General features: G+C 43.2%; 5 protein-coding genes across 5 annotated transcripts; 1 reads left to right on the top strand and 4 right to left on the bottom strand.

The window, feature by feature from the left end:
* Positions 1–8,027: 8,027 nt before the first annotated feature.
* On the bottom strand, positions 8,028–8,609 carry PHALS_07489 (uncharacterized protein; the record flags this gene model as incomplete). The annotated part of the gene is made up of 1 exon (XM_024720962.1): positions 8,028–8,609. One exon carries the CDS (start codon positions 8,607–8,609, stop codon positions 8,028–8,030), a length of 582 nt encoding a protein of 193 aa, XP_024586109.1.
* Positions 8,610–9,629: 1,020 nt separating this feature from the next.
* Positions 9,630–10,192, bottom strand: PHALS_15231 (uncharacterized protein). The gene has a single exon (XM_024720961.2). The coding sequence runs from the start codon at positions 9,939–9,941 to the stop codon at positions 9,669–9,671; it is 273 nt and encodes a 90-aa protein (XP_024586108.1). The 5' UTR covers positions 9,942–10,192; the 3' UTR covers positions 9,630–9,668.
* Positions 10,193–10,898: 706 nt separating this feature from the next.
* Positions 10,899–11,369, bottom strand: PHALS_07488 (uncharacterized protein; the record flags this gene model as incomplete). The annotated part of the gene is made up of 1 exon (XM_024720960.1): positions 10,899–11,369. One exon carries the CDS (start codon positions 11,367–11,369, stop codon positions 10,899–10,901), a length of 471 nt encoding a protein of 156 aa, XP_024586107.1.
* Positions 11,370–12,895: 1,526 nt separating this feature from the next.
* Positions 12,896–13,306, bottom strand: PHALS_07487 (uncharacterized protein; the record flags this gene model as incomplete). The annotated part of the gene is made up of 1 exon (XM_024720959.1): positions 12,896–13,306. The coding sequence occupies one exon, from the start codon at positions 13,304–13,306 to the stop codon at positions 12,896–12,898; it is 411 nt and encodes a 136-aa protein (XP_024586106.1).
* A 575-nt stretch (positions 13,307–13,881) lies between these two features.
* PHALS_07486 (uncharacterized protein) lies at positions 13,882–14,166 on the top strand (the record flags this gene model as incomplete). The annotated part of the gene is made up of 2 exons (XM_024720958.1): positions 13,882–14,047; positions 14,129–14,166. The coding sequence occupies 2 exons, from the start codon at positions 13,882–13,884 to the stop codon at positions 14,164–14,166; spliced, it is 204 nt and encodes a 67-aa protein (XP_024586105.1).
* Positions 14,167–14,512: the final 346 nt, after the last annotated feature.

Here is a 14,512-nt window from a genome sequence, read left to right as displayed (position 1 = left end):
GAGTTTGAGGCGCCACTTCGGCAAGATTGCCCAGTCGCCGTGGACGCTTTTGATCGGAGCGATAAGGACATCCCGCGTCATCAGACGCTTCACGCTTCCCGGCAATAGACAGGGAAATCGAAGGGTCATGAGCCGAGATCAATCAGTGGCCCTGAACTCTTGCGGCCGAAGATACAGAGCTCGCGGGAGCATTAGAGGTTGTGAACCTACACGTCGCAGGGCGACAATCCAAAGGAAGTCGACGGCGTGCCTTGAGTGTGACAAACTCAAAGCGGAGGTGTCGCTCCATACGCACGTCCACTTCCTTGTGACACAACGGCAGGTTACGCAGTGAAGAAAGTTTCCGGTGCCGTTGCACCGTTCGCTTAAAGAGCGCTTCATTATTTGTAGCGCTTTCGCTAGGAGCGAGCACTACAGGTATCTTCCGCATTGGGTACACGAGAACCACCTCGTTGAGCACGTAGACGAGTGCGATAAACGTCTAACGGAAATTCTATTAGGACCAAGAAGCGAGTTCGGAGAGCTTTTCGTGTGGAAAGTTCATCATCCGTTCTGGCCGGGGGCCGATGATGTGGACGCGTAACGATCGAGTTACCGCGTCCCCTGCTTCCACAGCAGGGGACGCTGGGCAGAAACCTGACTCCACACGAGGGTCAATGACCGGTTGTGGATGTGCGCGCTTTTGAGCCGCCTTATGGGCAGCTTTAAGCTGCCGCCACCGTTCCCCGTCAGGGTCATTGATGATCACACCACGTCCCTCAGTTGACGAGAACTCAGGGAGCGGACATGGGGTCCGCAAGGCACGAGCAGAGCTCGTATCGCGTCGCTGCGCAGCTCGCCTTCCCCGTCATCCCATGCGGGAAAAGGAGAGTTAGAACAATGGTCGATCACATCCTCAACGAGGCCACTCGGCACTGAAAGCGTACGCGGTGTGCGATGTTTGTGCTCATCGATCCTATGATACACATCCCTCGGTACTGTGGAATCACTGTCCGACGTTGCGCCGAGTACGGGAGATGAAGTTGGGCTCTGCCCATACACGCCGTCAGAACCGGCGAGACTTGGGGATTTTGGTGTCATTGACATAGGGCTTATTGAGCAAGAAAATTGCTTGTTCCCACAAATGGAGTTGCAGTGTCTAACGGACACGCGAGCCTCGCTAGCGCAATATTCGATTGTGTTCTTAATCTTAATGGGGGAGGGTGGAACGGGGTTACACGTACCCTGGTAACTGGGGTGTGTTTCACACGCGATATTCATGGTGTGACTGCTTCCAAACAAGAATACGGTATATGGCTAGGTAGCCGACAGTCATGCATGTATTTAAATTTTACTATACATATTTTGTATATTTAGGAGAATCTAAACTTTTAAAGTCAGGATAAAAAAAAATCAAAACCGGTTACGATTTTGAGCAGAGTGTTCGTTTGCCTTGATTAAGGCTTTTAAGTACCTTTAGAGGCAGCGGATTGCGATCCGCTGTACTAGTACTTGAGAGAACAAAAGTTCGATGACCAAAAGCACACTTCCTCAAGCGTTTTGCTACGGCAGCTCTGCTGCACAGAGAGTGAGTGTATGAGCATGCTTATGATAGACTACATGCAGGCTAGCTTTCAATGATTTAAAGGACTACCCACAGTACCACATGAGCGGTCGTACCTCCTTCATCGGTGTTACCTTTGATTAACTATGAGCAATTGCTCATGATTTACAGCGGCATCCCTTTTATCGAAATGAGTTCTCCACGTGAGTTTTACTGATTTGGATGGTTATGACTTTGGCGCTGGACTGTCTAACGCCTTCACTGTCCTATGACTAGCTCTTGATGCCGCATCATGGACCTAATTTGACGGTAGAGTCGTCCACGCTCAAAGCGGATACATTATTCATATTTAACGCCTACGAGCTGTGCTTGAGTGTTTGCCTCAAGACTAGCTACTCGCCAATATAGAAAAATCGTCTTCGGCGCACAGGCACAATGCTGCGATCGCTTCAGTGCAGAGCGTAAAACCTAACCTGGACTGGTAAGGATATTGTTCTGTGCCTAAAGCAAAGCTTGAAAGGCAGAAGCTGTACTGAGCCGTGGTAGACAGATGAGAAAAAAAGTGATCGAATATTGCGGTATTTTTAGAGCATTTCGATGATCACCAGAAGATAATTGTATTGCTGGTATACGGTAAGGAATAGCTGAAAGTACAGATCTTTTGTGTCTTAGCAAGTGCAAAGAAAATTCACCGGATGTCTCGTGTAAGAACCGGTGGAGTGAAAAGGGCGACTAAACATCAAGAGTAAAGAGATCAAGCTCTGAAGTTTATTAGGATAACAGTTATTGTCGCTATGTATTAGTACTGTTGTGTCAGCACTATTGCGTGACACGCCCATCTTGCAAAGCAATGAAACTCCACAGGCTGGTGGCTAAGGAGATTCATCACATATAAGTGGAGCGACCGAAATAGGGGCTGTAATTCTCTCCTCAATAACAAACGGCAGAAGATCATATAGATCTTGCAATATTATCGCTTGGGTGTGCCCAAGAAAATGAAAGAATGTGAGCTTACCGAAATTGTACGGCCGGTACCGACGGAGAAGCTGCAGTCATTATTCGTCATGAAGCAATCTGTCAGCACTGAGAGATAGAATCAAATCGCCATCCTTGACAATTATAAGATTTCTACTGTATAGTTAGCTGGAGGGATATCATGACGTCGAGACAAGATATTCTTCGCGCGTGTTGCCGCAAGATAGTGGAGTAAGTCTTGAACTCGACTTTAATTTTTGAAACCAAAGTACGAAGCGGTTTTGATGCGATAGTTAATGCCGACTAACGATTTTTGTAAGGGGTAACGAAGTGGCTAAGTGTGTGTGCTCAAAAACGCTAAAAACCGCCACAATTTGTCATAAAAGCCGTTTTTCCGAAACGATGGGCTGCAAAATAGCTTGGTCGGCTGCAATTTGTTCAGTAACTTTGACCTGGTTGAAAGGTCTTATTAACTGCATCAATTTGCTCATAAGAGATATCTTTATCCCTTTGCTTTCGGTGGGCGCGTATTCCCCGTACTGCGGTGAGTTCTCCTGGCTGGATGGTCTGGGAATGTCTGCCACAAGGTTATCTAACGCGCCAGCAATGTTCAACGTCTGATTTTGCGGCTGATCAAGTCACGTCGTGATATTGCGAAAACATATTTAGATAATATAATGTCCGTAATCGTGCAGAGCACGAAAAACGGATAAACCATAATATACACTTGCACCCAGTGCTCGAACATATCTGCTAGAACAAGCTGCTCGCCAATATATAAGAAAAAAAGTGTGCCTTCAAAGCCTACGTGGTTCCATTTTTGCGATGCTTTATTTGGATGAATGGTCTGTGGGCAGATTCCCCAACGATAAAGGAATGATATATTAGCCAGTGCCTCTATTTAAAAGGATAATTGGGTGTAGTTTGACCGCTAAAACGACTTGCGCATACAGCGCAAAATATACTGTCATGGCACGCCCTCGCCAATCTTCCTAAAAAACTCCAAATTTTGTATGAGTGTGGCGGAAGAACCGTTTATAAAGACTTTGAAGCAAAACCTCTTTTGTGCTGCAAATTTAAATCATCCAAATTCAGATCAACTTAATAAAACATTTGTGATGCTTTGACCTTTGCCATCAATCTTGTTGTCCTCCAAGCAGATGTCCATGAGCCTGAAAGGGTGATTGCTTATGAGTTTTGCCAGCTTGAAGTGGCAGAGAAGCGCTACCTCCTTTGAAGATAAGGATCGAATTGTAATTAAAGCGTGCTTATGTCGAGCTCAGAGTGCCTCGTCTGGACTTGATCCGTTCATAATCGACATAGAGCTTGCGTTGCTACGCACAGGGAAGCCATCGCTACATCTCTCGCGGAGAGTGGCACGATGTTTATTTTTCTTTTCCGAGCATACAGTTAAGATTACGATTAAGAAGGCTGGCTTGACGTGGGAGCTTATGCGCTCTCGATTCGCCCCGTCTATGAATTGCCGCATATCACAATGTCGACGTTGCTAATTCATGTTAAATTACATTATATCCTGGTCAGTCGCAACACGTGTTATGTTGCTGGAAGATCTGAAAGGAAATGAGCTTGATAACTCAACTGTCGCTACATCCAAGTTCCAACCCTTTTAACCCCCCCTTTATAAATGATTTGATCAACTTTCTGACACCATTCAAAAGTGGATCCGGTCTTTGAATTGAGGAGCGTTCTTTCCAATTCGACTTGCTGCTACAAGCCCGTTCATACATCGTAGCAGATGATTGACTTGACATTGTTGAGTTTGGGCATCATTCGCCTGATTTCGTGACGCTTTGGCTGAAAGCACACTGATCAGAAGCTTCAATCGATGCCAGTGGCGGCCAGCCATACACACCTAGATATTTAGTCGGGTAAAGAAATATAATGATTGTTGAGAAACCCCACCTATACGTGGAGTTCTGCGATCTTTAGGAATGTGCTGCGAGCATGTTTGTCGGGTAGCACACAGTCATAGCGAAACAAAAATTAATTTGTATTCTTACATCCCGAAGAAAAATCAAGCTCACCTTGTGTTTTACAAAGTTTGCGTAAAATTCCGCTCTCACGAGTCGAATTTGATGTGCTATGTTGACGAAGTAACAGATTCTCCATCATCGCCCATAGCTAAGCTGAGCAACTACAATGACACAATTATTAATCGAGGGGAGTGCCTTTAGCCATGCAATGCGAAGCCGAAGCTCAAAAAGCGCATCTTAGATCTGATCGATCTCATTTTTGTACGCACAACGAGACTCCTCGGAGGAGTTGACGATCCATCACAAGCGCGAGGGCTCGAGAAAGCCGCGTGGGCTTCGCCCTCCGATTGCGCTGCTAGATGAGAAAGGAGTGCAGGAACGCACAACGAGTGTTCCCTAACGATTTGACACGTCACCACAAGCAAGAGAGCTTAACAAAGCCAAACTCGAGGGCTTCGTTCTATTATTTGCGCTGCTAGATGAGAAAAAAAATCCGAAAAGCTTGGTGTCCCGGTGGATACAATAGGTCGCTACTAATGTTTGGTGGCTATCGCCTTTCATGACGATTAACTTAGAGTCTGGATGCAACTGATACGTCTAGTGAGATGGCGTGGTGTCTCCCGACGTCTGTCACTTCACATCATCACGGGTTAGGATGATAAGGAGCAACTCCCGTAAATTATTTCTCACGAGGAATTTCACATTAATGCTCAGCCGTAATATTTATCGTTCAGTTTTCAAAAGAGCTTCTGTCGGATAAAAAAATTGAAGATAGTTCAACCCTTCTGACTTCCCGGTATTTTCATTCACAAGTGAATTTTTTTTGCTGCTTACTTGTATTTACAAGCAAAAATCATTGTTTCTACCTTCAGAACGTATTTCTTCTACTCCTGATTTGCAGTCGCCTTACAGCTGCATCGACTATTGTACGGGATCTCAAGTCGGCTTCGGTGTTCACCGGTCCTGGCACTGGAGACACCAGATTACATTACATCTATTATCGACCGTTTACCATGGATACAAAACGGGTCTCGTTATAATCGCTTCTCTCTATCTGATGATCACAGTTGCTACTGCCATCCGACCTCAGTCCAAGGCACTGAGCAATATCATTGCTTCTCGATTTCAGAATCACAATCCTGCGCAGAACCTATTATAGCTTTGTACCCGCGTTAAAAGCGCTTCTGTTTCCTAAAAGTGGTCGGGCTATGACTCGCCACGACTTCATCAGGAAAGAGTGCAATACACCTAATTTAAATGGTAATGAATTGTGAAATTCATGCCACACCATACTTAAAATGGGCTTATATCTCATATATCAAGTAAAGATCCAGGACGAGAAAGCTATTCACGCTGGTAAATGTCTCATTCCCTAAGGAAAGGCTAAATAAAAGCTCCGACAAATTCACTACAGTCCCCGTCGGATGACGCACATATATTGTATCTGTACGTTGTCAATGCCACCGCCTGCTATTGAAATTGCTCTACAGTGACACGTCGTGCAATGACGCGTCGTAGGTGATTGCACGAATCTTCTTTGAAAGAGAATCGCTCCTCTTAGTGCTGGTCCATCGATCACGACCTACACGATGTACTGTTTCTCAGTATGTCACTTTTTGCCTACTAAGACTTGACATTTAACGGCGCAGGGTTCACTGGACAACCTAGCGTAAGAGCCAGCTGCGAAGGGGCACGCAAGGCACAAATGTTTTGTATTAAAATCGTTGCAGGTTCCACGTATGCACTCGGCAGCTAAGATATCGCGTTTATTCTCCTCAGACTAGCCGAGGTCCACCGCTTGGATAGCGCTCGCAGCACTCTACATCCGGACACCCATCCGTCCCTCGCAGCACAATGCTGTATTTTGCATTAAACGCTACGCCCCATTGTTGACTAGAACGAGATAGGCCGAATTAAGGTTTCGATATGAGCCAATTTGGAGATGCTCCTAAGGAATTGATAACTCCCATTGCCTCCAAGTAAGGGTCAAGCGCAATACTATTGCTCAACTTTAAGTGGTGGAGAAGATCTTCAAGCGCAGTCGAAACGTCTCATTAGGTGTACGGTGCACGGCTGCCACGTCGCAACTTTTATTTGCTGAGATCGTGTGTTGTTCAGTGGCTCAAGTACTTGAAGCCGTCACTGCATTCAGCTGAGTGCTACTTTGCTATGACATTTCGTTAAATTGATTATTACAATATAATTTGACGATTTGCTAAAGTTCTCTGCGACTTCAGATTATTTATTAATTCACAAGCCGATTGCTAAACTTTCAAATGCATGATTTCCTTTCTCGATCGATAAAAGTATCGAAGTTACTTGCTCACGACAAATACTCTCTAAAGCAACTCTCAACACTTTTATCACGTACGAAAGTGTATCCACAAACAAGCTCAATCAGGTGCTACTGAAATTTAACGTCTATGACTTCTGATGCGTTTGCCATCCGCTTGATGGTAAGAGCTTAGAATTCTGTCATACTGTACCATACAATAATATTTGGCAGGTAAATGCTATCTGTCCGATAAGAAAATAACACTGGTTCATTTTATAGGTGTTGCACAGCTTAAGAATTAATATTTGCATCCTTCATATCCCGACTGTGAAGTAGAGATCCAAAGCTTTTGCTAATTCATAGATTGTATTAAGTATCCAGTACATTAACGCTCATTAACAATGGTAGCAAATGAGGAACAAACTATATATTGTCCGTTTAAGCACAATCGACTACTGTTTAATCCTTCCGTCAAATTCGATTTTTGACAAACCAGTTGTAAATATTAATCCTAGAATAATCCGAGACAGTGAGCCCACGGAAGGCTTGTTTGGGCAAAGACTTCGAGAGGTCACTGTCAATACTGTACGTGATGACAAGACAATATGCTACTATGTCTATGATCAAGCCGGTTTAAAGCTGCGTATTGCACGATCTTGTACTGATCGACCAGAATCAGCTTTAATACTACAAATAGACTCAACCAGAAGTCGACTTTTAGCAAAATGGACAAACTTTAGCAATCTAAACTGACATTCGATTATTGATTTCCGTAAATGCTCGGTTATTAATTAGCAGAATAAAGCCACGTGGATGATTGGTGTCAAATGTATATAAGCGGTGGGCGACACGTCATCAAAATTAAGAAAATTACGAGAAACCTTAGCAGAGACAATGTACATTGGCAACGACATCCTTAAACACTATAAAGCCTCGGAGACTCACTCCTCTCGACGAGCTTATGTCTAAATCATAATTGCTAGAGTTTAGAGTTAAGCAGATTAATCTTCAATTGTGCCGCAAGCAAAATTGGTGATGACGTTCACATACGTCATAGTACAAGAAATTTACGCAGTTTTCACGCACAATAACAAAAAGCGACGAATGAAAAGAAACAAATGAATTGAATGTGTTTATAAATGTCTTTAACGAAGTCAAAGTCGAAATCGAGGAAGAACGAATGAAAAATAGCAAATCGCAGTGGTTCGAGTCGATTGAATGAAAGTCGTCGAGACGGCTCTTATCCCACAGTCGTGGTTCCAACAGCTTCAGGCTTCGGTCCGTTGCTCACTAAAGCCTCGTATGCACCATACAGAGCAAATGCAGTAAGGAGTGTGAGTCCAGTATACTTGGCGATCTTCTTGAGCTTGCTCTTTTTTGGTTTCGTAGTCTGGTGGAATACTGCCATTGCCTTCTCTGCATCTTTTGGATCCTTGAAAAGATTGTATACATTAACGTGATAGTCCGACCCGAGATCTGTAACTCTTTTATTCAACATCTTATTGAGTTTCACAAGGTCTTCTGGAGTGGCGTCACCTCTATCCCGCAACTCTTTAAGTTCTTTTATAACCTTGTCTTCTTCTGCATACCGTAACTTCTTTTCTTCATGTGCCACATTCGATTTGAGGAGGAACTGCGATTGGTCACCCATTTCTTCCACAACGTTTTCGAGAGCTTTTCCACTCTTGCCGTCAAAGAATGGTAAACGGCGACTTGTATGGACTTGCGTGTTAGTGGCCTCATCCTTGTCGGCTCTGGTAAGAGTAAAGCTGCAAGCGAGAAATGTGGCGACTAAAACGACACTATAGATGCTAAAATGCATGGCTTTAGCGATGTCTGGACCTGGCGGATGAAATGAAAATCAAATGGTTTGTGGTGAGAAAATTTAAAAGTAACGAAAGACAAGCAGGCAGTAGTGCGATAGGGAGCACAGTTCCCAGCTGGAATGCCTATCCCAAAAACAAATCCCTACTGGTGTTACTATGTGCCATACAATTTCAAAGTCAATGATATCTAGTCGGTATAAACGATGTTGGACCTCGTATTTGTTTGCAGCATCCAGATGGGAGTTGAGAAAGCGCTGAACTCACACACATGCTGAGCGCTTACTCGCAATGATACAATGAGGATCTGACTTGAAAGAAGAGGGTCTGATTCTATACAGAACTACAACTACAAGTAACCACCTGCTACACTACTTGTCTCGCTCTAGAGATCAGGAAAACCGCGCAAATGTGTTGTCACATGCCCATTCATTCTCTTTGTGCTACATATTTACTCATTGCTCATATTCATGCCACTTCACCTTCTGTCATGCTTTTACATCAACATCCCATAGTAGTGTCGACAGTACAACTGTGTTTTATCACGTCGATTCTAAAATTTAGTAGAAACGAGCATCGCACTACAATGTGGTAACTACTAAGACTCAACAGCGAAATATTTGATGGCCATTGTCGTACATTGACCAGACAAGTTATGTCACAGCTGCGATTGGCATCCATATTTGGACTATATCATGCATACTCTATTCCCAACAACGGGTACACTCACCTAGCGATTGTCGATGTCCATTTCTTACTAAAAACAGACCTTGACGAGACAGTTTGTCGTCTCAGTTGCGATCATTTTGATCGACTTCGGAATGTTTAGTCTTAAGTCGATTAGATACTTTTTGGGAGAGTGTTAGCCTCTACACGCAGTGATTATGTTCCACATCTTATTCGTCTTTCGATGAGACACCAAGAAGGCGTACACGCTTTCTAATACTGCTGTGCGTGGGAAGCAGCTGCATTGTGTAAATATCTATAAGTGTGAGCACAATCAAGAACAAAGGTTTTGAACAAGTTTGGAGCATATGAAAGCTGCACCGTATCAAACTTTAATTGAATACGATAAATTGGTAAGGTACGACTGAAGAGCTGTTCGCGGTCTCTCTTAAGCGCCAGCAGTAAATTTGCTGGCGCTTTCCAGTGCAGCTCCACCAACAACACCCAATCCTACCATCTTGCCAGCGCGCTTTAAATTTCTCGATTAAAAACTTTTGAATGAGAGAATGTGAATAGGATTGGACATCAAGGCAACACGAACAGATGCTACTACCTTCATTTTCTCTATGCTTCATCATGACGTCGCGATCGTAACTCTCTCCCATGTATCTTATGTAATGGAAAACATATCATGACAAGGGCAAGAGTTTTGTTCCCTGCGCTCCAAGCTTGACGCTTACTAGAACAATGAATTTGATGTACACAGAATAATGGCGTTTTGAATTAAAACGAATGTTGTACAAATCTAGGAATCACATTCAAGACTAACACAGTTTCCAAGGTTTGACCTTGAAACATTCAATAACAACTTACGTTTTATTTAACGTGGTAAAGGCTTCGCGCTTTAGTAATTGAAATCACATTGATAAGTTTCTCGACGTGGAAAAAGCATCCGTGACTGGCAAGTCTACTGAAAGCTACTGCAAGGAATGCTCACTGTCTTGATACTTTCCAGCACCACACAATTTGTTTTGTCTGCAGCACGAAACAAGAAGGAAAAGCCTAATAACTTAACCACTACGTGAAAGGATGGATATACCGCGAGCACTGCGAATGCATAACCAGCACGAAGAAGTGGTCGTTGCGTCCAACGCGTTTCATCGTTTAGTCTCTTGATGTGTTTTTCCACTGCGGGTCAATAGCTTCAGTAGGGAGAAACACGATAGTCCGAGACGAAGCATATCCGACCGTGAAATCTCTTCGAAAGACACCTGCCTGTCCATTTGAAGCGAAAAGAAGACTCTCGTACGAGTCAGTTTAATGTCTGGATTGCGATCATTTTAGCCGACGTCGTTAGTGGACTAGATACTATTGAGCTTTGTAAAATACTAGTTGCGATGCAAGACATCGAGTATATTCCGCATCCTAGAACCGTTACCCTCACTGACTCGGCCTTTTCGATGCTGCAAAAAGATTTCTCTAAGGTCTACGTTCTTTCAATGTGGTCGCGGGTTAAATAGTCAAGAACGAAGGTCATACAAAAAAAAATTAAAGAATGGAGTACATATCAGAGAATGAGATTCGAATGATAGCGCGCTGTACGGAGGCTTGATAGAAAGCAATCAAGTGGTCGGTTGCGTCTGAGGAACCGCTCGTGGTGGGCCGTCAGCGCCAACCGTAAGTTTGTAAGTCCCAAATATTGCGAGTGCACCGCCAATACCCAATCCTACCATCTTGGCAACTTTCTTGAACTTATCCATTTTCGTTGCTGGTAGTTTCAGCATATTGCTAATCGCGTCCTTTGCCTCCTTCTCATTCTTGTAAACGCCTTTCATGGTTGTCATTAATTTGTCGAAGATAGCTCTGCCTTTTTTGGCAGCATCTTCCGCAGCTTCTTTTGACATTTTGACGGCTGCTTTAGCTGCATCGTCACCCGACGAGCTAAAAATTTTGGACACCCCAGAAAACATGGGCAAACGGCGACTTGGACGAGCCTTGATATCAGTCGATACAACGTCATTTGCACCAATGGACGTGAAACTGCATGCGACGAAAGTCGCAATGATGAAGGCTTTAAAGATGCCGAAGTGCATGATGCTTGCAATGTAAGTGTTCTTCACGGAAAAACTTAGATACTGATGGCAGCACAGACATGGAAATACAATGTTTTGCATTCGATTGTAAAGTTTGAATCATGATTTGTTCGTAAAGGTGTCAGTGTCAGATCATTACGATTGAAGTCATGATGAAAAAGGGTCCACATAGCATTTGTAATCACGTTACTGTGAGTTAAAAACGTCATTTTTGTGTGCAAACTGGACGCTTGCAGTCACTTTGAACAAAGTTAGTTTTTTCAGCCTCAGAAATCGTTGTAGCTAAAGTGAAAGTGAAAATGCACCACCCTCTCGAAACGCATTCAAAAATCTCCGCATATGACAACTTAAACATGCTCGAGATTTAAGATTCGGTAATGAAAACCACATCGACGAGATTTCACGACGTAAAGAAGGCAATCGTGACTGGCGAGTTTATTGAAGGCGATTATAAAAGAATCGTACTACTTTTACTTTTTTACAGAGGTTTCAGAAGTCCAATTGTCTTGTCTGAGCTTGCAGCTTGCGTCAAGATTGGAAAGCCTAACTACTAGTTACTGATTAGCAGTACTACAAATGCAAAGATAGCACAATGAAGTGGTCATTGAACCTGACGCCTTTGATCATTCAGTCTCTCAGTGTAGTTTTTGCCTGTATCGTCATTCTTCTTAGCGGGAATAATCTAACGATAGATCCGATGCGAAGCATATTCGACCGTGAGATCCGTTCAAAAGACACTTGCTTATCCACTAAAAGCAGAAAGAAGACGCTCGTGGAATGAAACGAGCTACTTCAATGAGATGATATACAAAGTATTGTGCATAATCTCTTTCATGACATCAAGGCAATCTTTTCGTGAAGCATTTCGCGACGCATGTTTATCAGCCCCCAAAGGGTTCGTGACCTGCAATAATGACATCGTACAAGTCACTCGACGTAGTGCCGTACATTTTGACCCATGACAACCAGCTAAGTTTAAAGCATCATACTCACGATCCAGTCACTCCAAAAGCTGAAGCACCAGTTGAAATGTGAGAAGAAAATGAAAAAAAGTGGTTGATCGAACAATAATTAAAAAACGCATCTTGATGAGTCACTTTGACATCTAGACTACGCATATTTCAATAATCGTCGCAGCACACCACCTGACGTTTCATTCAGGGCTCAGATATCACATTGTAAGTGGACTAGAAACTATTGAGCGTTGGGGCAATTGTAAGAATACAAGGCACTGAATATGCTCCACATTTTAAAACCGTTACCCTCACGAACTCTTTCACTTCATTCTCAGTCACTCGATCTATCTTTTCGATGCTGCAAGGAGACAGCTCAAAGTTTAACGTCTTTCTAATGAAAACATGGGTAAATTATCAAAAAGGGGGGCGCAACAGTCAAGAACGAAAGTTTTCCAAAAGAAGACGCTTAAAAAATAAAGTACATATTGAAGAACGAATTTCAAGTGGTAGCGCGCTATACGGAGACTTGATAGAAAGCAATTAAGTGATCAAGTTCGTTATAGGAGCCGCTTATGGTGGACCTTCGGTACCAATAGGAAGTTCGTTGGCCCCATACAATGCGAGTCCACCGAGAATACTCAATCCTAACGCCGCAGCAACGTGCCGAAGTATTCTTTTTTTCCTCGGTGAAAATTTAAGGAGCTTGCCAAGACCTTCTTTTAACTCCTCGTCAGTCTTGTAAATGGCTCTCATACTTGTCACTAGTTCCTTGGACGAAGCTTTGCCTTGTACGTTTGTGGCTGCTTTACCTGCATCGTCACCCGACATGCCAAAAAATTTGGATATTCCAGAAAACACACCCAATCGACGACTTGGACGAGTCTTGATATCACTCGATACAACGTCGTTGGCACTAATGGACGTAAAAGTGTATGCGACGAAAGTCACAATGACGAAGGCTTTCAAGACGCCGAAGTGCATGATGCTTGCAATGCAAATGCTCTTCACGGAATAATCTTTGCACCACAAACAAGTTTAATAATTGTTTGCATTCAATTGTGACGTTTTGATCGTAAGGGTGTCGTGAAGATTCACGTTGCGGACCATTAGTGGATAGGCAGCATAGGATCATTTTCTACGACATTACTTAAAGTTAAAGACGCAGTGATGATCCGAACTGGATGCTGTAGTCATTATAAACAATTTAATCTTTCCAGCTTCAGGAATCGTTGTATTCAAAGCAAACTGGAAGCACAAAGAACATCGTCCACCCTGTAGAAACGCGTTTAAAAACTTCAGCTTACGATGTTGGTGCTATTAAACATGTTCGAGACGTTGCAGCTCGGAACAAGAATGGAAAGCCTAACTGCTTAGCCATTAATTATCAATTAACAATGCACAACGTCCGTTCCACATCGTGAAACGAATGGAAATAAATCGCGGTACTGCTAACGTGGTCGTTGTGCCTAACGCCTTTCATAATTGAGTCTCTTAGTGTAGTTTTTGACTGTATTGTCAATCTTTATAGCAGAAAGAAACTCACAATAGTAGCATATATGTCCGCGAGATCCGTTCTAAAGACACCTGCTTGTCCACTAAAGGCGAAAATTGACGCTCGTGCTGTGCAACGAACTGCTTTTGTAAGATGGATACACATGCATAATCTCATTTATGACATCAAGCAGTTCCTTATTCGCGAAGCATGTCCATCAAACCTCAAAGGTTCGTGAGTAGCACCAATAATATCATACAAGTCACACGACTTAATGACCGTACTATTCGACCCATAACAACATTGGCCAGCTCAGTTATGCGCTTGTGATCACGATCCAGTCATTTAAAAAGCTGAAGCACCAGTGCAGATATGATGAAATAAATAATCAAATTGATGATGACGTCTCTTTCAAGGATAAGTCGTTAGTCGACTAAATACTTATGAGCTTTGGGGGTAGCTAGACGAGTGGGTATGTTCCTATTATACTCTCCCTAACAAGGAGCTACGTCAAAATTCTACGTCTTTCTAATGTTTCCATTGTCAAATGGGAACGCAACAGTTAAGAACAAAAGGTAAACAAAAGAAAAGTTTTTTATTATGGAAAACATAGTGAGGAACACGGTTCGATAGGTAGCGCGCTGTACGGAGATTCGATAGAAAAGCAATCAAATAGTTGGATACGTCTGAGGAGT

This window comes from Plasmopara halstedii (genome assembly GCF_900000015.1).
Source record: "Plasmopara halstedii genome assembly, contig: Scaffold_3109, whole genome shotgun sequence".
Classification (NCBI taxonomy): domain Eukaryota; phylum Oomycota; class Peronosporomycetes; order Peronosporales; family Peronosporaceae; genus Plasmopara; species Plasmopara halstedii.
This window is presented reverse-complemented; position numbering and strand designations above follow the sequence as displayed.

Excerpts from the sequence above, each read along its gene's own strand:
- PHALS_15231 (XM_024720961.2), bottom strand. The coding sequence starts at position 9,941 with ATGGGAGAGAGTTACGATCGCGACGTCATGATGAAGCATAGAGAAAAT.